Here is a 20,998-nt window from a genome sequence, read left to right as displayed (position 1 = left end):
AAGACGCATAAAGCTTGCTGCAGAAGAACCCTATTGTGTGTGGTGTCCTTATTCGCGGGCGAATTAGAGAACACTCACAACCTCCCTATAGCTAAATGATGGAAAAGGCAATCAGAGGGCAATCCGAGGAGCAGAGGAGAGACTTGACTCTCCATCTTGGGACCTGGGGAAATGTCACCCTTCCAAGCTAATAGAAACTGAAATTCTTGTAGCTTGAAAACGTGAAGAATTTGGTAATAACAAGATTATTCCCAATTTCAAAACAATTGGGAATTTGGGGCTCACATTTGTCATCATGATGGTGAACATTCTTTGTAAGAAACGGTAGTAAATCTGGTCACTCGATATGATATGAGGCAGGCAGGTGTACTTCTGCAGCAGCTTCTCGTGGGTCCTCCACTTCAGGGAGGCTGCAGCTCGCTGCTCAGCAGCTGTGAGTGCTGGAATCAAGTCTGGCACTGAGGAAAACTGTGAAGAAACCCAAGGAAAGAACAGTGAGTAAGTGATGGTGACTAAGTCCATCAACTGCAGCCTGGAGTAAACAGACACCAGGGAAGAACTTTGGAGTTTAGAAGGCATCTCAGTTGTCACTGAGTGGTAGTTATCAGGCAGAATCTAAAATTTTTTAAAAAAACTGCTTGAGTAAAATTTATGGCACCAGAAAATGAACTCTCTAGAGCCTAGACTTGTTATTCTTCCTGACATGTTAGTTATCAGGTTGGTTACTAAGACAACTATTTTAACTAGCACACACTTCCTTACATTTCACTCTAGCCAAGCTTGACCTTCTAAATTCTTACTTATTGTTCTATTTGTTATGCTATAATAATGATTAATACTGAAACTATGAATTCAAATTCCAAAGACATTAATAAGAATTGTGGGAGTTGGAACTACTATGTAGTAACTGTAGAGGGTAGCTCACGCTGGCAGCCTTCACAGGCGCAGGCATGGCTGTGCAGCAAGTACTATTTTATTTACTTGCTTGTATGCTTTTTGTAAAAATAAACACTTCAATGATTAGAAATGCTGTGTCTGAAAAGAGCTTTCCTTTAGAGCCTTTCAACTTATCTACACTCATCTACTGTCACCCATACAGTAGAAGCACAGGAGACAAACTGAGGAAAAAAAAAAGAGTTGGGAACTTGGAAGATCTTATCCCTGTGTCACTTCACCATCTGGGAAAATACAGGTACATGGTACCTAGGACTTTGAGGCTCCGAATTCCTTAATAACAGAATAGAAACTGAAAGCTTAAGATATTTCCAATCAATTGTCAGTATCTCATGGTAATCCTGCCAAATTTGGCTCAAAGCTGAGATGTAACCCATCCTTCCTTTTCAGAGCATAACTAACTCATGTAAAGAGATATATATAGATATAGATATAGATCTTCATTTTGTTGTTTAATTATATGCATGGAGATGGGGGGAATGCACTTGAATTCAGTGCCAAAGGAAGCCATAAGAGGCATTAGATTCCTTTGGAGACCGGTTACTGGTGACTGTGCATTGTGTAATAAGGATGCTGGGATAGAACCCAGGTCCTTACTTATAAGATCAGTAGAGCTCTTAGCTGCTAAACCATCTCTCAAGACCCCTCATGTAAATTTCAAAGCTGGCTGGGGATGCACTGACTGCATCCCTGCATCCTGACAAGTGCACAGAGGGCTGGACACTGACAGCCCAAGGGCAACAATTATTTTAATGTTTCTCACACGCTTTTCTGCTGTTTCCTCACAACCACCATGCAGAATAAGATGACAAACACCCAGCTTTCTTGAAAGATGGGATTTACCTTATTTTCTTGAACACTGTTTTCTCCACCAGTAGACATAAGTTCCAAGATTTCTGGAAGGTGATTTATAAGAGCATCTAGAACCTTTTAAAGAGATATCGATTGTGTTTATAATGGTTACTGTCTATGTTCTAAATTAGTTAACTCCACAAATCAATTTATACATAGAAAGAATATTACTGACCAAACAACATTTTGTGTTAGTATTATTTTTTCTTTTTTAGAAAAAAATCAGTGTCGCTTCTACTCATCTAAATTGGAGAAAGCTAACATATTCAAAACTGCCTTCCAACTTTGGAAAGGAGTCTATATCCGGTAGTGTAGCTAAGCCTCCCAGGCTAAGAGTCACTCTGGTGAATAGAATATGCCAAATACAGCATCAGATGGAAAAATTTCAAAATCTTCATGAGTCTATGTGAAGATAAAATACACTCTCAGAACAACGCTGGGCACCATTCTGGAAGGCTTTGTGATTGCAGGTGTGAGTAAAACCTGTAATAGAAAAGGGAAGCCTGGCTGGAAAACCAAAAGTGTAACCAATGCCAACAGTGTTTTCATTGAAGCTTCTCTTTTGTGTACTTTTTAGCGCTTCCAATTTTCCTTAATAAACAATACATACCTTTATTTTAAAACCAGATGTACTAAAAGCCTGAATTTCTAAGATTTTGCCAATGACACAGTGACACGGGCACTGACATAATTTGGCTTAACATAAAAGAAATAAATGCCAGAGTGGGAACTCATATTACCTCCAGTGACTCATCTTGTAACAATGTTATCAGCTCTTTGTGAATTAAATGTACTCCAGAATTCAGAAGTTTAGATACCTAAAACACAACAATGAAACCTCTCAGATTTGAGACTATAGAATACTAATATATATATTTTTTAACTGCATTCTTATTAACTACTTCTAAAATAAATATAAGCAACAACAAAACTATAAAATTAATTTCTAGTAAATTTAGCTGCATATATGTGTTTCCAGCCACGACAGCATGTGTGGGCACAGGGTGAGATGTGCGTGGGGGGGGGGGGCACCTACAAAGGATGGGTTCCCAGAGCTAGGACTTCTTCACAGGCCCATAACAACACACACCCACCCCTCATGCGCAGTTTAAAGCCCCAGAGCTACCAAGCAGCCTTAAAGAATACCCAAGACACACAGGCTTTTCTTCCCACTCCAGCTTCCCACTCCAAGACAGAACAGAACTGAAAGCCTTGGTGACACTGGCTGGAGTAACCCCCAACAAGGCCCAACAGTGTTCCTCATCGCTGTCAGAGCCTGTCCTCACTCTGAGAGGAACTGACAGGGTCTGAGCAGGTCCAGACCAATGTTTTTGGTAGGGTTCCTCTAACCAAACTCAGAACCCACACACATGAGCTCAGCCGTTTGTATTGTGCCTTGTAAAGGGTGGAAAAGGAAGATATAACATACTAGGTTTGAGTCAAGTTTTGTTTACAGGGGCTGGGGTGGGAAGATGCCTGAATAAAGAGAATATTTCGAAATCTTTCACTTTTGGGTTGTTTTAAGTTGTTTGAACTATTTTCAAAATGACAATTTCTGGAAAATCAGAATAAAATTATGATATAGTAATTATCAAATCTTGTAAGCACAGTGGTGAGTTTTCATTATTTAAAGGGCAAAATAAGCCCTGTTTGAGAGATCTAAACATTACCCTTAGCCTACGCACAATAGCTATGACTGCGAGAACATGAGAACTAGATATCCATAAAATACATAAAACAACCATCTCCATGGTATTCCTATTACAGGAATAATGATGTGTGTACGTGTGCACATGTGCGTGCATGTGCGTGCGTAAGTGTGTGTGTGTGTGTGTGTGTGTGTGTGTGTGTGTGTGTGTGCGCGTGCACGCTGTTTTGTCTGCTACAAAAGTAAAACTAAAATCAAAGATTAATAAACAAAGGAGATAAGAGAAACTACTGTCTGCATAAACCTCACTCCTGGGCAGTTTCCTCTGAAGAGAGCATGGTGGTCAACCTAAATGAACGAATACCCTGCAGGCTCCAATAGGAAGTCCCTTTCCTTCTCCAAAAGTAAGCTTTTATGGGGTCAATCTACAGAGATGATACAACTAACTGTGTAGCATTGGAATTGCTTTAAATAACTGTGTCATTTAAGTGGAATATTTCCTATACTTTGTCGTGTGAATATGTATTTCATCAATGTCAGAAAGTTTAATTTTAAATTTTCTTTCATTGCTATTCATGTTTGCATGTATTTGGGTGGGTGCATGTGCGTATGCATATTCACATGTATGTGCGCATATGAAGTATGTTGGGTGTCTTTTTTGATCATTCTCCACTTTCCATATCAAAGGTCTCTCACTTAAACCTAGGACTGCTCCAGATTCATCTAGTTTACCTATCTAACCTGCTTTGGAGATGCCCTTTCTCTGCCTCCTGAGGGCATGGATTACAGGCCAACTGCCATGCCCACCAAGATTTACATGGGGTCTGAACTCTAATCCTCACAATTTGGCACTTTACCCACTGAGCCATCTCTCTAGCCCCAGAAAGGTGACATTTTAAAGAAGCAAAGAATATGACTCAATAGTCCAAAGCATCTTAAATAATATTTATTTATAATGATGTTATTAATACCGTGCACTCTCTCAGCTAATCTAGTAGTGCCTTGACATGTGATACAGTGCAAGAGAGATGATGAAATATTCCTATTGACAATAAGAATTTACTATAGGATTTATAAAGAAAAAATATTTTATCATATCAATTATAAAGAGGCCGTCATGTGACTACTTTGAATGGACAAGTTACAGCTTATATATTGTAATGGTTAATACTGATTATCAATGTGACAGGACCTAGACTAATTTGGCAGACAAACTTCAGCATACACATATGAGGGAATTTCTAGACTGGATTAACTGAGGTAGGAGGCCCCTCCTGTCTTAGCTTCAGTTGTCCACTTCCTAAGCATAGAGTCACCATGGAAGAGGAAGGAAGCCCAGCTAAGGAACTGCCTAGATCAGACAGGCCTGCAGCTATTGACATAGAAGGACCCAGCCCACACCATTTGCTAGGCAGGTGGGCCTGAACTGTGTAAGACAGCAGCTAGCTGAGAGAACCACAGAGCAAGCACAGGAAGCAGCACTCCTCCATACTTTCTGCTATAGGCACCTATCTGAGCTCCTGCTCCGACTTCCCTCATTGTGGGCTCATTGTAGGCTATGATCTGGAAGTATGAGCCTTATTAAATCGTCTCTCCCACAAGTTGCTTTGGGTCATGGTACTTACTAGAGCAACAGAGAAGCAGACTAGGACACTCTGCCTGGGGCAGCGTTGTTTCATGGCCTGGGGTTTTGGACTAAATAAATGAGAGGAGCTGACAGCAGCACATGCTACTCCTGACTGTGGCCCCAACATGGACAGCTGCCTTCTGCTCCTGCCACCAGGCTTCCCCACCATGATGGGTTGTGCCCCAAACTGTGAACTAACATAAAACTTAAGCTCTCTTAAGTTGCTTTTGCCAGGTAGCTTGTCACAATGACAAGACACGTAGTGGACATATGCTTGGCCACTGCTACCTATATGTGGTTTTACTGTTTTTCTTAGAAACAGGTCCCTAATTTCAACTTCAAAGATGAAAAAAATTAACTATGTTCACCATAAAAGTTTGGTTTTGCACATAACTTATAGAAATCTGTACGGCTGTAGCTAAACACTGTGCTCATAAAATTTCACTTGCAGTAAAAGCAATATGTGTAAATAATTTGTTACTCAATTTTCCATTTACCCTAAAACTACTTAAGCATAAGGGCGAAGTATAAATATGACAAATCATTTTAAATTATAGCTATCATTATGTATGGCTTAAGGTAAATATTTAGTTTAAATACTCTGAAAATAGGTCAATGAATAAATGAATATAATGCATTTATGTAAATGGATTTTGTAAACACACTAAAAAGAGAATTATGGGAACTCTAAAATAAGACTTAAAACTATAACATGAAAGACATATGGTGTCTCTATCTTCTAACAAGTCTGTAAACACAGTACAGAGAATATCAAACCAGTATCTATAACACAGAGAGCATCAACATGTGCACCATGGCATTCATTCTTAGACTTACTTCATAAAAGCAAATAGCAATAGTGTATCTGACTGGTACTTCAGGGTCATGACAAAGGCAGAAGAATGTAGAATAGAGTTCCATGTGGAAGTTTTTAGGATCAACAAAAACAATCATGGCCTAGTGGAGGTGAAGGAGATGAATGGGAAGGAGAGAAAAACATGCATCAATACCTGATAAAACCATCTCACTAACATGGAAATCACAGCCTATTAAACATGTTAATAAAATACTGTTTGTAAAAACCAAATGCATAAACATAATTCTAATATATACAAAGAAATATAAATTGCATCAAAATTTGCTTAATACATGTATTCAGTTAGACACAGTGCTAAACAGTGCAGAGATGTCAATATTTTAATGTACCCTACTCATATGTTTTAATGCCACAGTCAAAACGACCAATAAGCATAAGCAAGTATTTTATTACCGGAAAGTTGTAAGCACAGTTCTTTCGTACTGAAGTATATTTCTTCTCCTGCTCTACGATTTGGGATGGAATCTGGCTTTCATTGTGGCCATTTTCTTGTTGCAAACCCAGTGTACAAAGTTTCTTATAAAACTCCAAAAATCTCAAGTGCTGATCTGGAGTGAAAATTCCTAAAACAAATGTAAAACCTGAGTCCAGCATTTCAATTGCAAACAAAATTTTTTTAAAGGAACTCAGAGTACAACAAAAATGTTTAGGACAAAATATTAAAGCAAAATGGATACAGATGGTTGGTTCTTAGTTACAGCAATGAGCAAACAAATACGCCGAAGAAAGCTAGAAGGTCATAGTTTTTCACCTTGTGTTTACTTTAATAATGTATAGGAAGATTTTTTTGGAAGGGAAATAGAGGAAGAGTTGATCTGGGGGTCAGGGGAGGTGAGGGCAAAGGGCTGGGAGGGGTGGAGGGAGGAGACACTCTGGTTGGGACGTAGTGTATGAGAGAAGAATAAAAGTTAAAAAATAAAAATAAATAATAAATAATAATATTTTAATTTTAAAAATATGTACTGAAAACAGGAATTATGACTGCATTTGTTCTACAGCTTGTAGAGAACTAAGATGCCAATATTATCAGGACCATTCTTAAAATACTGCTGTGTATTTATGGTATTTATGTTTTAAGGGCTTTGCAGGAAAAAAATGTACATGTATCTACAGAGAAGGAGCTAAAGAACGTAGCCTGGAAGATGTCAACATGATCAGAAATACTATTCATCAACAGGATAGTTCCACACTCATCAACTCTCTCAGATCCAGGGATTTAGTGAACACTGTAAAACATTTTTCAATTACCAGATGTCTGCAATCCACATTAAGTATATTACTATGCTAGATAAGAGATTAATTCTTCTATGATCACAATAAGCCAAGAATATGTTCAGATAACATGATTCCTGAGTGCTGGCCTACATTCTAAGCTGAACTACTCACATGCTATATTTGTCATTTGAGAAATGGTTTTTAAAGTTATTCTCTCCGCGTATGAAGAGCTAATGTCCTGAACTTCTATTAGCATGCTGAATCTTAAAGATACAAATTGCCCAGAAATTCTGTGGGCTGCACTTACTTACTTTTCAAATAAGGTGTCATCCGTGAAAACATCGTTTCTAAATGGGCTCTAAATTATGTTGCTAAGATCTAAGTTCTCCTAAGTCTGCGCACACTTGAGAGCAAGTGCTACCCGAAAAGAGTTGAACAAAATGAGTAGGGGCAAAAGAGAAGAGCAGCTAGGCTTGCAACCCCCATGTAACGTACCATAGAGTCCATGGCATAGCTTTCCTAAATGAAACGATAAAGAAATCAGAATGGATTCATCTGCTTTGAAAGACTTTTCACAGAACGATTTCACTAAGGGAAGTATAGTTTGACTTCTGTCATCTGGGAAACAAAACAGAACAATATATAGTTTAGAGGCAGTTGTTGACATTACAGTGTGGAAACTAAGACACATACATGCTGAAGAAGAAAAACATCTCTGCTAGACTAATGATAGAGACATTAGTGACAGCCGTGATAGAGGGACTGGAGGCAAGGAGTGAGATCACCAGAAACTGTGAGTTTCGACTTGTACAGGAACCACATGGGAATGAACATAGGGTCACCACAACTAAACAATTTCATCAATGGTGTCTTGAGTATGAATAACCAGAAGAATTCTAACATTTTCAATTTAAGTAGTTGGATAGCAGTAGGCCCAGTAAACTTTGAGTTCTCTTTTATATTCCTCTCATGCCACACTGTAACTTTAATATTGGTTTTATTAAAGTCAACTTGAAATCTAACCTGTCTACTTAATTTCACTGTTGTTACTTCTTAGATGGTCTTTAAAGGTTGACCAGTTAAATATATGTATCCACTTAGGCCATATGCTTTTGATATGATAGCAATATTTAAGTCTCACTTCCAGATACTTGTGAAAACTCCCTCGGTTGATTAAGCCATCAGACATGCAACAGTACTGAGGGGTGAAAAGTTATAATGGAGGCATGGGTGTCATGCTATTATGACTGTATTACCACCACAATTCAGAGCCTTGGCTCCAGTTATTAAAGGAAATCCATAATCCAAAATCCACTGATTAACAGAACAAGCATTATATGAAACAGGAGAAACTTCACTATATGAAAAATAAAATGGTCTTAGAACTTGAAGAACAAACCAGCAAAGAAACCTGTGGTTCATCATATTACCTCAATGCTCATTCTGAAATATTTATACAGAATCATCATCTATACTGCAATAATCTTTCAGAGGCTCTATTTCAGATCAAATGTTGATAGTCCCAGTAAGCCCAACCCTACAATTCCACAGTTGACTTTCACACCTCAGTCTTAACATTTGACCCGCTAAGCATTACCTTGTTGTGGGCTAACATCCACTGGTGAACTACTTGTCCAGAGCCGGCATCAATCTAGGTCTGGGTCCATGCTTAGTAGAACAGCTAGCTGTTCTGAGCCTTGGTTAGGATGATGACAAGAAATACTTTCTTACACATCCCCACTGAATTATCTACTCCAAATTTCTCCTCCAATGGCATTTTAATGCCAGCCTTCTGGCATTAAAATATTATTAAGAAAGAACTCTCGCAGGCATGCTATAATCATGTTATAGTCATTTAGACATGTTACCGTGAGGACTTAACATCAGTTAGCTGAGGAAATTAAGGGCTACTTTCCAAGCCAAATTCTTCAACTTTTACATATGCCAGTCATGTTCTGATGAGAGAAATGAGAAGTAGGAAGCGCAAAGCAGCACCAAATTCCATGATGGTAAGAGCAGAAGCACATAAGACATTAAGGAATACCCATAACACTCGACACTTAACAGAAAAGTCTCAAGCAGCCTTTGCTCCCTGCTAGCAATGGAAAACCTGGAAAAACTGACTTTCAGAAATAAAGATGCTTGCACACGCAGTTTTACCTGTATCGAACATGTCAAGCATGTTAACCAAGGTTTCAAAAGCAGCAAGCCGCACACTGCCACTCTCGTCCCTAGAGAGTTCTATTAGTTCGGGAAGCACCACATTCTTTGTCAGTTCTGTCCTGCACAATAAGCAGTAGAAGAAACTAAGTCAGAGCAGCAAACCTGCAGCCAGAGTCTAATAAAATCAACTGAGCGAGCAGCCCAGCTGGTCCCAGCGTCCTGCTCTCGTCCCCACGCATGCCATCTGGTGAGGAAGGCAGCCATGGGGATAAGAAATACAGGGTGGATATGGGAGGAGTTATGGGGGCTAGGAGGGGATAAAATTACAATACATTGTATGAAATTCTCAAAGATTTAAAAATATTGAAGAAATACTAATAATAATTTTATAATGATTAAATCAATTCTAATTTCTCCTGTGAACTACTGCTAACTATAGAAATTTTAATAACTAGGATGTTTGATATATTATGCTTTATAAATTATATAATTTTCTATTTTAAATAAATTTCAGGAAATGATCCAGCTAGTTAAGAAAAAAAAAATGTATTATCAGTATTTGAAGAAGCAAAATCACTTGATCTAGATTTTGAGGCATGTTATTTTTCTAATTATCTAACATGCATTTGACATTACTGAAATAATTACTTTCCATACAAAAGAATGATAGACAACACTGGATATTCAATCTAAAAGAATAAGGGATGGTAAATGCTTTTATAGATTAAACAATGCTTAGAACCTAATCATAAGCAGTCCCTAGTCAGCAGTCCATCTCTACTGATAACAAGTGCCTGGACTGATGAAAGGGAGCCTTCAGATATAGTCTTTCTGGTATACAGTACAGAAGACCGCATATAAAATACCCTGCATAGTATATTAACAGAGTTTAAAACAAACAATGAAACAACTAAATAGCAGAGGCAGACAGAACTCTGTGAGTTCAAGGCCAACCCAGTTTATAAAGCAAATTCCATGCCAGCCAGGGCTGCACACTGAGATTCTGTCTCAATAAAACTAAATAAATAAATAAATAAATAAATAAATAAATAACAAATGAATAAGTCTCAAAAAAATTAAAAGTTGGGTGAATTGCGGAGTTTGGGCCTGGTCTACACAGTGAATTCCAGGCCAGCGAAGATTACAAAATGAGGCTCTGTCAGTCAAAAAAAGAGAGAGAATTAAAAAAAAAAGCAAACAGAAAGACTTCAGCAGAGCAAACTGTTCCTTCAGTTCATCACTTGAATGATGTTTTCTACTGTGCTTTCTGTAATTACTGCATTTGCTGTATGATGTGGGCATCATCTTGACCTCAGCAGGGCATGCGCAAGACATTTCTTCCCTACCACAGATCTAAGAGCATACCTCTAAAGCAATTCATACGCTTATCTTTCTCTTCTGAACTCAAGAGAGTGATTGGTACAACTATCCACTATACACTGGAATTTTTCTATCCTATTTTAATTTCTTAAATAGTTCTTAATTTGAACTTTATTTGAACTTTTATAATGTCAAGTAGATAATTAATTTACTCTTTTCACTAGAGCCCAAAACTGTTATTTTAAATTGATTATTATAAGGAGGCAATGGGAACTTTAAGACAGAGGTCATGTTGGGAGGTTTCCAGACACTGGAGATGTGTTCTGGAAGCAGACAGCACCTTCTTCCTCATTTTTGTTTCCTGGTCAAGAAGTGATGGCTTTGCTCCGCCCACTCTCCACTACCTGTGCTGTCTCCTAGAGGCCCAAAAGTAAGAGATCATTAGCCTTACTTCAAACTGAAACCTCCAAATAATGACCCCAGATAAAGCTTCTCTCCATAAGCTGTCACAGCATCTGTTACAATAACAGGAAACTGACCAACACGAGCAGCCATGAGGGACCGTCACTTTCCTGTTACCACACCGAGAAAAGTCCTACTGTTATGTCTCTAACGGGACAAGAGAACTCAACACTAAATAAATGTGTACATATGATCAAGCAAATTGGTTTAAATGTATTCGAACCTACTGAAGCTGAGTATATTCCCTGTAATTTTATTTACAAATTAGTCCTTAAGAAATAATCCTGAATTAATTAGGGAAGACTAATTTGAATATGCTTGGTGTGGTGGTTTAAATATACTTGAATGCTTTAGAATCCTTAAAACAAAAATCACTTCCCAAGATGATTTTCAGAGATTTCTTTACTACTATACTTGTACTCTGACCTGGGATCTGCTTTTAGGCAGAGTGTAGACTGCCTGTCCTGTGCTTCTGCTTCCTGTCCCCAGTGGTCAAGAAGAGCCACAAACCTAGGAGCACACAGAGCCTGGAATTGCATAGGGATACAACAAGGTTTCGATAACAGCAAATCTACCTAAAACACCTAAACTACAGCCAGAATCTGGTCAACCAAAAGAACTGCTCAGCTACATCCCAGGTATGGTTTCTCTTGGGACATGGTCCCTTCTTGGATCTGGTTGCTCAGAACTCTAACTGAGTAACCAGGATGAGAAGAAAGAAGCTGGCATTGATTGAATATCCCCTGCCATGCTTGATACATCCCTTCTCTCTCTTACCACAGACACATCAGGAGAGGCCAGCTAGGATCACGTGAGGACAGCACAAAAAGAGCAGCAGACTCTCATGAAACACATGAGCAGGATGTGCGTGTGTCACACTCCGGCAATGCCACTGTACAGCGTAAGGACCTGGACGGACACTTACCCAATGCCCTGAGCTATGTTTTCTAACTGGCGACACATACAAGATCGAACTTCATATTCCACATCTTGACAGAGTGATTTTACCAGGGGAAGTATTTCTCTTTTAATGCTGAGGAAGACGGGTTTAAAAAAGAAAAAAAGAAAAGAAAAGAAACATGTAAATGGTTGGACATTTTAGACTAATATTTTTTAAAATCCACAAATCTCAAATTACTACTTATGTGAGAGAACATCTTTGGATTTTTAGATTTGTATGTTTAATGTGGGTGTCTGTAGAAATCGGGAAGCTAGAAAGCAGGGGTTGGTTGGGACAGGGAATAGAAGGAGAGGTGGAAGGGGGTGTGGTGGTCTGAATGAGAATGGCCCCAGTCATCAGGGAGTGGCACTGCTTGAGCAGGATTAGGAGGTGTGGCCTTGTTGAAGGAAGTGTGCTTTGTGGTTTCAAAACCACAAGCTAAGCCCAGTTTCCGCGCCCCCTCCCCTTGCTAGCCCCAGATGTAGAACTCTCAGCTATTTCTCCAGCACCATGTCTGCCTGCATTCTGTCATGTTTCCCACTATTATAATTATGGACTACACTTCTGTAAGCCAGCCCCAATTAAATGCTGTCTTCTCTAAGAGTTGTGTAGAGGTCATCCCATCTCTTCCCAGCAATAGAAGGCTTACTCGGTAAGGCTATGTGGGGAAGCTTTGGAAAAGCCAGTCAGGTGCTTAAGATACATATTTTTATAAAAGAGTTTAAATGGCAGCACCCTGCAAGGGTACACAACACTTTTTTCCTTAGAAGATATGGGTTATTGAATAAAAACCTTATCTCCCTATTACTGATATTGTTCTTGGCTGCTCATATAACTATATAGTAAGACCCTACTACTCAAAACACAACATGCTTTGGTTGTTCTATCGAAATCAAGCCAGAACTGACATGAAAACTTCACCCTACTGGATTGTTTTCATGGTGCCAAATGATGCAATGCAGATGACTAGTGGAGAAAAGTTATCAGTACAAGTGTTGATCTTGCAAACTACAATACAGACCTGTGAGGCAAGGTGTGACTACTGTGCAAGAGTGGCATGACTTTTCTGGAGGTAACGAACTGCTTTCTGATTGGGTTTTAGTGCTCTTCAATAGGAGGGAATCCGTGCCTCTTACTGTGGATCTTGTCAAAAGCCCAGTGCTGGGATGTTCCAGGCCTTTTGTAGAAACTTACAACAGATACACTGCTAATGCTCAGCTGTCAAGCTGCCTTCTAAGAATTTATGCTTACACCTATACATCAGTGCTGCTCTCAACTGAGAAAGATGCTTCTTATGGCAGTGGGAGAAGCAGTGCAAGAGATTCATATCTGGTCAAAATGCTGAGAGTTCAACCATAGATTAGACAGCCCCTACAAGGGTCAGGAAACACCAAGAAAGAGGCCAGAAAGAATGGAAGAAACAGAATAGGGAGAGATATGCTATAAACTTTGTCTTCGGATATGACATAGATGTTGTACTCATGAATTTACAGCAGCTTTGGTTACTGGCATAAGAATAAGCCAAACAGCATTCCAACAATGACAGGAGGGACACATGGGGTTCCACCCCTAGCTGAGAAGTCACTGGTAAGGGATGTGGGGTCATTTTCTTCAAGGTGGGTGGATAGATTGCCCACATCCATGTGCATGCAGGCAGCACTAATTCGAGATGGTAGATTCTTTTTTTAAAAGAAGAAAAAGAAAATGAAAAGTGAGAAGGGGAAGTATCTGGAAGGGATTGGTAAAGGAACATTCAGTTAGCTATATAAGGATGCATTATACATACATATATGTATACATGTATATATAGGTATATATTTGTGTGTTATATACATATATGTGTGTACATACATATATGTATACATATGAAATTGTTAAAGAAATAGTTCTTTAAAACCATGAGTTACCTTATTAACCTAATATAATTTAACATAAGAATTCAGTTTATATTGTTTATATTTTATATAATTTTACTAATGGATATTACCATTAATTACAGTATTTGTTAAAGATTATGGCTAACTTTGTACCAGCAGTTAAATGTTCATAGCTAATTCAGAAAGCTATAGCAATACAATTTTGGAAGTCCCAAGATAATCCTATTTTATCCTCCCAAGAAACTATAGTGTGGGATTGGGAAGACTAAGAGAATAATTTAACTCAACCATGAAACCCCATGAAACTGAGAAGAAATGTTTCCAGTAAGTAGACTCTTGTCTGAGAAGTCTGTATAGCTATAATGGCTAAGCTTATAATGTGGAATAATGCAAAAGTAACCGTTGCTAATACAGCACTATATGTTTTTAAATCAATTTAATAAAAGAAACATAAGTACACACAAATACTCACCTATGGGCATCAAATTTGTTGGTTATTTTTCCTAAAATTTTACAGCTAACTAAACGTGACTGGACAGTTTGGGAAAGCTGTGCCTTGGAAACAAGTGGATTGAGAATCTAAAAGGAAATATTTCGAGAATAAATGGACAGACAATTATGCACTCCTCTTGCTAACACCAACTTCTTCAATGAACATTTTCATTTTTAAACATTGTTAAAGAACATGAATTACAGGTGAGGGACATGGCCACTCTTAATAATAATAATGGCAAGTGACAAATGCAACTCAAACCAATTAGACACAAAGCACTGGGGCAAAGCTCAGGGCAAGCTCTGCACTGGTCCAAGACATATGAAGGGTAATTTTGAAATACACATTTTCAACAGAGAAAAACAATTTAGTTACCAAGATACTCTGAACTTTATTTCACATGGAATTCTATATTTATTCTCAAATTACAGGGGGAAAAACCTATTTAGGAAACTCGGTTATTTGAATATAAAGACCAAAGTCTGGTGTTATATTATTCATAGTCTTGACACTAAGAAACTTAACAGCATGGCACACTGCAAAGAATTAAGAATAGTGGTCTGACATTCTCATACTAATTCCTTAATTTTTAACATTGCTATTTCTCATGCTAACAATTCTATTAAAGGTCACATGCCAAAGTCGCCAAGCACTCTCGAGTAGCAATTGCTTCACTCACGGTTACAGCGTTCTTCAAAACCACAAAGAGCACAGCACACCTCAGTACTGTGCTCAGCAGTTCACTGTGTGGTATGTCTAGATACTTGCCATCAGGTACACATTATTATTACTGGATAACAGTTGCTGTTTTAAAGAGAGTATTTTGGAATTGTGATAGAATGGCAAAGTCTAATGCAGACAAAGACACAAGGAGATCTGTGGAGGATATTTCAATGAATAACTTTTTACCATGGCATGTTTGCAAAGAAATACATACAAGGAGAATGTTTAAAGAAAGCAAAGTGATTTCATTAGAGGACAGATTTGCAGTTTTTTCTAGTCTGCCATCTTAATTTATAATAAAAATTTTCAAGAGAAACAACATGAACCATATTGAAAATTAAAAGGCAAAAAACAACTGGGACTAATTTTTGTACAAATATATACAAATGTAAGAAAGGATGGCAGAGAGATAGTATATATAAATGGTGCTTAAAGATCAGGATCACATAATTCCTAAAGAAGAAATATAACCAATTAGATAAAATAAATGAAAAAGTAGTCAACAGAATAATTTGAAATTTCCAGTTAAAATGCATTCATGCCTTTAGCCTCCCAACTTATATGAGAACATCATTTTTAATTGTTGATTTCCAGGCAGTCTCACATGACCCAGGATAAACTGGAATCACAATGTAGCCAAGAAGGACCTTGAATTCCCCTTTCTACCTTCACCTCCTGAGTGCCAGGGTGACAGTCATATGACCCCAAGCCCGACTCATGGCAACCTGGGGACCAAAGCCAGGCTTTAGTGCCTGCTAGCAAGTTCTCTATCACCTGAGCCACACTCCAGAGGGACACTATTTTCAATAAAATCTCAGAGTAACTGTCTTTCACATACTTAGTGAAGAGCTTAAGAATAGCAATGTCCCCTTGCCAGGTGACGCCACTTTTATAAATGCTACAATTAAAGAGCTACTGAAAAGCTCTACAGAGACGGCATATTTTGCTAGTAAAACAGAAGGCTGAGAATGGCTTCCATCATTTAATAAGTAAAGTAATTTGCAACTACACACAGGAAACTGACGCTACATGAAAAGTAGCCATGTTCAGATTTCATCTAATCACTGGTGTGACAAGCAGCAACCACACACACAGCAACCACTCAGAAACTTAAAACCAGCCAACTACACAAGTATACATTATCTTTCTTCTTTACATTTTCTGAATTATTTAAGTTTTCTGAAATGAGAATGTGTTGTCTTCACAATGGGAAACAATCTTATTTCTTTAAAAAAAAAAAGTGTAACACAACTTACTATTTACAAAAAGAAAAAAAAAAGAGTATTACCTCATGCCTCAGGGTTTCTTTTGGCAATAATTCTACTGCGGAGAGAAGTGTCTCCAGCCATGCATTGCTGACACCTGATGGGCACAGATGCAACATGCTAGGTTAAACACCTCAGGGGCAAAAGCATTCTCAGCTCATCCATCAACAGCCGCAATCCCATTTTATTAACAAATAAAAATTACTATTATCGTTCTAAGCGTCATTTTCTACAGTTTTGTCTTGAATAACTTTAGAAAATTTAAATACTGGAAAATAATTTGAGGGAGACATATGGTATTCTTGCTGTATGATCATCCCATGAACATAGCTGTAAAGGAAAACATCTAAAGAAGGGAAAGTCTGGGGGAAGCACTACTGTGTTCCCGCCCAGGGATCTTTCTTGGAGGAGCTCGGCTCTTTGCATCAGGCCCACAGGCGGCAAATGACCCACAACCACTGGCCAGACAACATGAACACGACTGTCACCGGGCATGCGGGCCCTGACCTGTGTCCCTGTGCTCCAGGTGCAGGAGAATGACTTGCAGGAAGGAGTGTGCACAGGTGTGGACTGACATTGATTCTTCCTGAAGGATGGTCAGAAAGGACACTGCAGCCGTTAGCTGCATCTCCACGCTTGCGACATGCAGGACTTCCTGTGTGAGCAGAAAGAACGTGCTATTTACAGAGATGAGGGGTCAGAAGAGTAATGTTATAAGAGCCAAGGTTACGGACGCACTAAATACATCCTTTAAAGATATGTACTTCTTAAGAGAATCATATTAATCTGTTCCTAATATTAACTCGTTAGATGATAAATTTCTTAGGAAATTTTAAATGTTTTAAGAATTTATACAATGGGTAACGTTCTCTTGATTTACAGGATGAAAATGATAAACCATGTGTAAACCTTTAAAGAACAGAGTTCTTTGGTGGATTTGAACTTTTACATTGCTAATGGCAATATGCAGATGTCATCCTGCTGATGAGCACAACAATGTCAAATCTCAATCACATGTATTTTCGTTTCTTGTATTTCTGTTTCAAAAATAAACACCATAAGGGTTGGAGAGATGACTCGGTGCTGAAGAGCTTGTACTTCTTTGTCAGAAGACCTGAGTTCAATTCCCAGCACCCAGGTCAATCAGCTCTCACTTACCTGTGACTCCAGCTCCAAGGATCCAATGGGTCCTTCTTCCCTCTGAAGGTAACCTCACTCATATGCACACACCCTACACAGATACTCACAGGGACACATAATTAAAAATAGAAAACATCCAAATAAATAAATAAACATTATTATTCTAATATGAAAAGGAAAATACTCAAGATTGTGCAAATGGTCAAGTGTGGCGCACACCTTTAATTCCAGCAATTGGGAGGCAGAGGCAAATAGATCTCTGTGAGTTCCAGATCAGCCTGGTCTACATAGAAAGTTCAGGCCAGCCATAGCTACACAATGATACCCTCTCTCTCAAAAAGTGGAAATGTAGTTTCTTCCCCCCTTTCCCGCCTGATATAACTGATAATAGAATAAATTACCATGAAATAAACAATTTAAAAGATTTTCTTAAACATAAGGATGTTTTTAAACAATAAATTACACTCATATCATTTAAAGAATTTAAACACACATATTCAAACTTAAAGCCTACATTAAAATATATACTTAAAATACATCAAAGGCTAAAAAATAACTTAAATAAGCTTCTTCAAATATCAAAATAACTATACTTCTCTCTAGAAGCCTGTTGGTTTTTAGGGATGAGTGTACAATGTGAAGGCAGAGCATAACTTTTTTTGCTCAATTATGAAAATAGTGAGAATTTCACTTATGTGTCAATTTTGTGACTGACAGAACAAAGTTATCAGGATGTCAGGATACTTACTATCATTAACTTTCAGTTTTATGATCTTGGGAAGACTAACCTTTCTGGCATTATTTTGTAATATAATAAAAGTCAATTACAACATGATCATCATACAAATTTATATCATTTAAACAGTTTTTATTTGTACAATTTACCAACTTACTATGCAAATGACCATTTAAATACTGACTACTGTATGTCTAGTATCTTTCTCTATACTCCCCTTGAGTTTGTAGAAAGAACATCACCTTGCCCATATCTTTGCTGGTCTCTTCCTAAAACTGCAGTCAAGAGCCACCTCTTTGGAGGGTAAATAACCCTTTCACAGGGGTCACAACATAAGGTCATCAGAAATATCAGATATTTACATTCTGATACAGCAAAATTAGTTATGAAGTAGCAACAAAAATAATTTTATGATTAGGGTCACAACAACATAAGGGACTGCATTTAAGAGTCACAGCATTAGAGAGGTTGAGAATCACTGTCCTAAAAACCTATGCTTCCTGTCATCTTCCTCATCTCTGTTAGTAAATGACAACTCTTATTTTTACAGCATCTTAGTTGGCAGACTTCAGGGTCATCCATCGCTTCTCTTATTTCCTTAACCCCTCTTATTACCCAATGCATCTAAAGGACCTACCTTCAAAAAAGATCTGTAATCTCATCACTTGTTACCTCTCCCACTATGACCCTAGTCCAACCCATACTTAATTATTCAAATAACCTTTATCTTGTCTGATCCATCATTATCTCTCTTATCCTCTACTAGGTAGCCAGAGAGATTCTCAAATATTAGCTCAAATCCCCCTATGGCTTACCCTTTCACTGGAAGTCCAAGTTGTTTGGTGACATACAAGATCTGCTCACAAATCCTCCTTTGCCCAGAGTTCCATATGGTGGCTCCCTAAGCTCTCTTAAGGCTAGACTCTGATACCATTTTAAAAACAAGTCCTCCCTGACAGTCTTATTTTAAATCACTTTGAAAATAAAAGTTATACATTCTACTCTTTAAAAGAACACACCCTATGAAAGTGTGAATGTCATATTCCCTAACACGCACCTAACACACACACACAAATGTGATTATGTACATGTTTCTCATCTAACCATCAATTGTGTAGTTTAAAAGTCTTTGGCTGAGAGAAAACAAGGCACATTAATGCAGAGATTATAATTAGGCTCTGAAATGAACCTTCTTTCCTATCACCCGTGTTTTGCTGTTTCAAGAATAAATGTTATCCCATACTGACAATTTGGGATGGAAAGAACACATTTAAAAAAAAAAAAAACTATGTGGCCAATATACAGACTTACAGGTTTCAAAAGCAAAACTTTTATTTAGAAATCGAAAAGACTTTATAGATTGTGAGAGTCACTGTGTGCATTCCAGTTTACACAGTCTGCCTTTGAGTTCCAAGAGCAGCTTCCTGGCCACTAAAGTCCTGGGTTTGCACAGAGGAAACACTACATGCAGAGTGAAACAAGAAGTGCCTCCAGCTTTGTCTTCTTACTCCATGACTTAGTCTTGACTCCATAGCAACTACTTGCCCCAACTATTTTGCATTTAATTTTTGAAAAGTCCTCAAGTCTTATCATAATTTATGTTTCTCTCTTGTTCTGACTTCAATATCTGAGACTGTCCACTGTTAAGAAACCAGCACAGACTAAGAGATTTCATCTCTGCTTTTTTTAAAAATGAAATCAGTTAATTTCTAAACATATTTTTCAAAAATGTAATAGAATACATTTCATATTTACCAGTAAGTGTTTTCCTCCAGAGTCACACCCTTTGGACAAACACATTTGGGATAAATAAGTGTGTGTTCTCATAGACCTTGGGAGACACTGAAAAGCAAATTCCTCCATTTGCTTAAGTGAGTGTCTAAAGGCCAGCTGGCATTCCTACTCTATACTATGGCTTGGTGGGCAGCCCAGCCTAAACTCTTTGAAAATGAAATTAGATACTGCATAAACTTGTTTAAAACAAGTTCTATTGAAGGAAGGAAAGTGTGCTAGGCACATCTGTAATCCACTTTAGTTAGTATGTCATAAAACAGTGTGCTGCCTCTCTTGTAGAGATGGAGAAAACAGTCCCCAGTGAACCTGCATTACATCTCTTCACAATGTGCAACAGACAGGAGCATCATGTAACTTACTCCTCATGGGCAGATTCCTGGTGGACTTATTTCCTAATGAGCAGGTATCCCAGATTTCCATGTTCTAAAATTACTAAGTAAGATTGAAAAGTCCATGACATTACTGATTGCTTTTAACTTAGAAAATAAGAACTTAAATATTTGGAGAATTAAGGGTAGTCAATGTGGAAATTTTCAGTAATTAGCAGTAGGTGGCAGCTCTGTTCTTATAGAGTATAACATTTACAAAAGACTAAGTCTGCAAATAGTTGGAACATGCCAACTCTAGGATGCCTGTAACAATTTTCTCCCATACCCCATTCTCTCCCTCATCCCATACAAGAAGGAAGATGGAGAGGAGAGCTGGCTAAGAACAGCAAATCAGGCAGAAAGGGAAATGCACTGCAGCCCATAAGCCAGAATACAGAAGAGTTGCACACAGCCCTTCTTTAAACCTGCACGTCAGTGATTAAGGAGGGGGTTGACAAGGATATACACAGACAACTTCTGTATTAGTTAGGGTTTTACTGCTGTGAACAGACACTATGACCAAGGCAAGTCTTATAAAAAAAAA

At 38.1% G+C, this 20,998-nt stretch overlaps 1 protein-coding gene across 8 annotated transcripts in view; it reads right to left on the bottom strand.

Moving 5' to 3' along the window:
• Ppp4r4 (protein phosphatase 4 regulatory subunit 4) overlaps positions 1-20,998 on the bottom strand; it is an 80,917-nt gene that overhangs the window by 20,214 nt on the left and 39,705 nt on the right. For 7 of the 8 annotated variants that reach the window (XR_003838410.1, XM_021179275.2, XM_029484573.1 and 4 more), the window contains 11 exons: positions 16,924-17,071; positions 16,440-16,513; positions 14,408-14,514; positions 12,044-12,151; positions 9,334-9,455; positions 7,669-7,791; positions 6,352-6,521; positions 5,919-6,038; positions 2,547-2,624; positions 1,798-1,881; positions 286-468 (listed from right to left, as the gene is read on the bottom strand). Coding sequence is in view for 7 of the 8 variants with exons in the window: in XM_021179275.2 (XP_021034934.1) it covers positions 286-468; positions 1,798-1,881; positions 2,547-2,624; positions 5,919-6,038; positions 6,352-6,521; positions 7,669-7,791; positions 9,334-9,455; positions 12,044-12,151; positions 14,408-14,514; positions 16,440-16,513; positions 16,924-17,071 (1,317 nt within the window). In the remaining variant the exon portion in view is untranslated. Of the gene's footprint in view, positions 1-285; positions 469-1,797; positions 1,882-2,546; positions 2,625-5,918; positions 6,039-6,351; positions 6,522-7,668; positions 7,792-9,333; positions 9,456-12,043; positions 12,152-14,407; positions 14,515-16,439; positions 16,514-16,923; positions 17,072-17,574; positions 17,698-20,998 lie in introns of those variants that run through there. The other variant, XM_029484572.1, reaches the window with a different exon arrangement.

The sequence above is a fragment of the Mus caroli genome, chromosome 12 (genome assembly GCF_900094665.2).
Source record: "Mus caroli chromosome 12, CAROLI_EIJ_v1.1, whole genome shotgun sequence".
Classification (NCBI taxonomy): Eukaryota; Metazoa; Chordata; class Mammalia; order Rodentia; family Muridae; genus Mus; species Mus caroli.
Note: the sequence above shows the minus strand (reverse complement) of the source record. Positions and strands in the feature narration are given on the sequence as shown.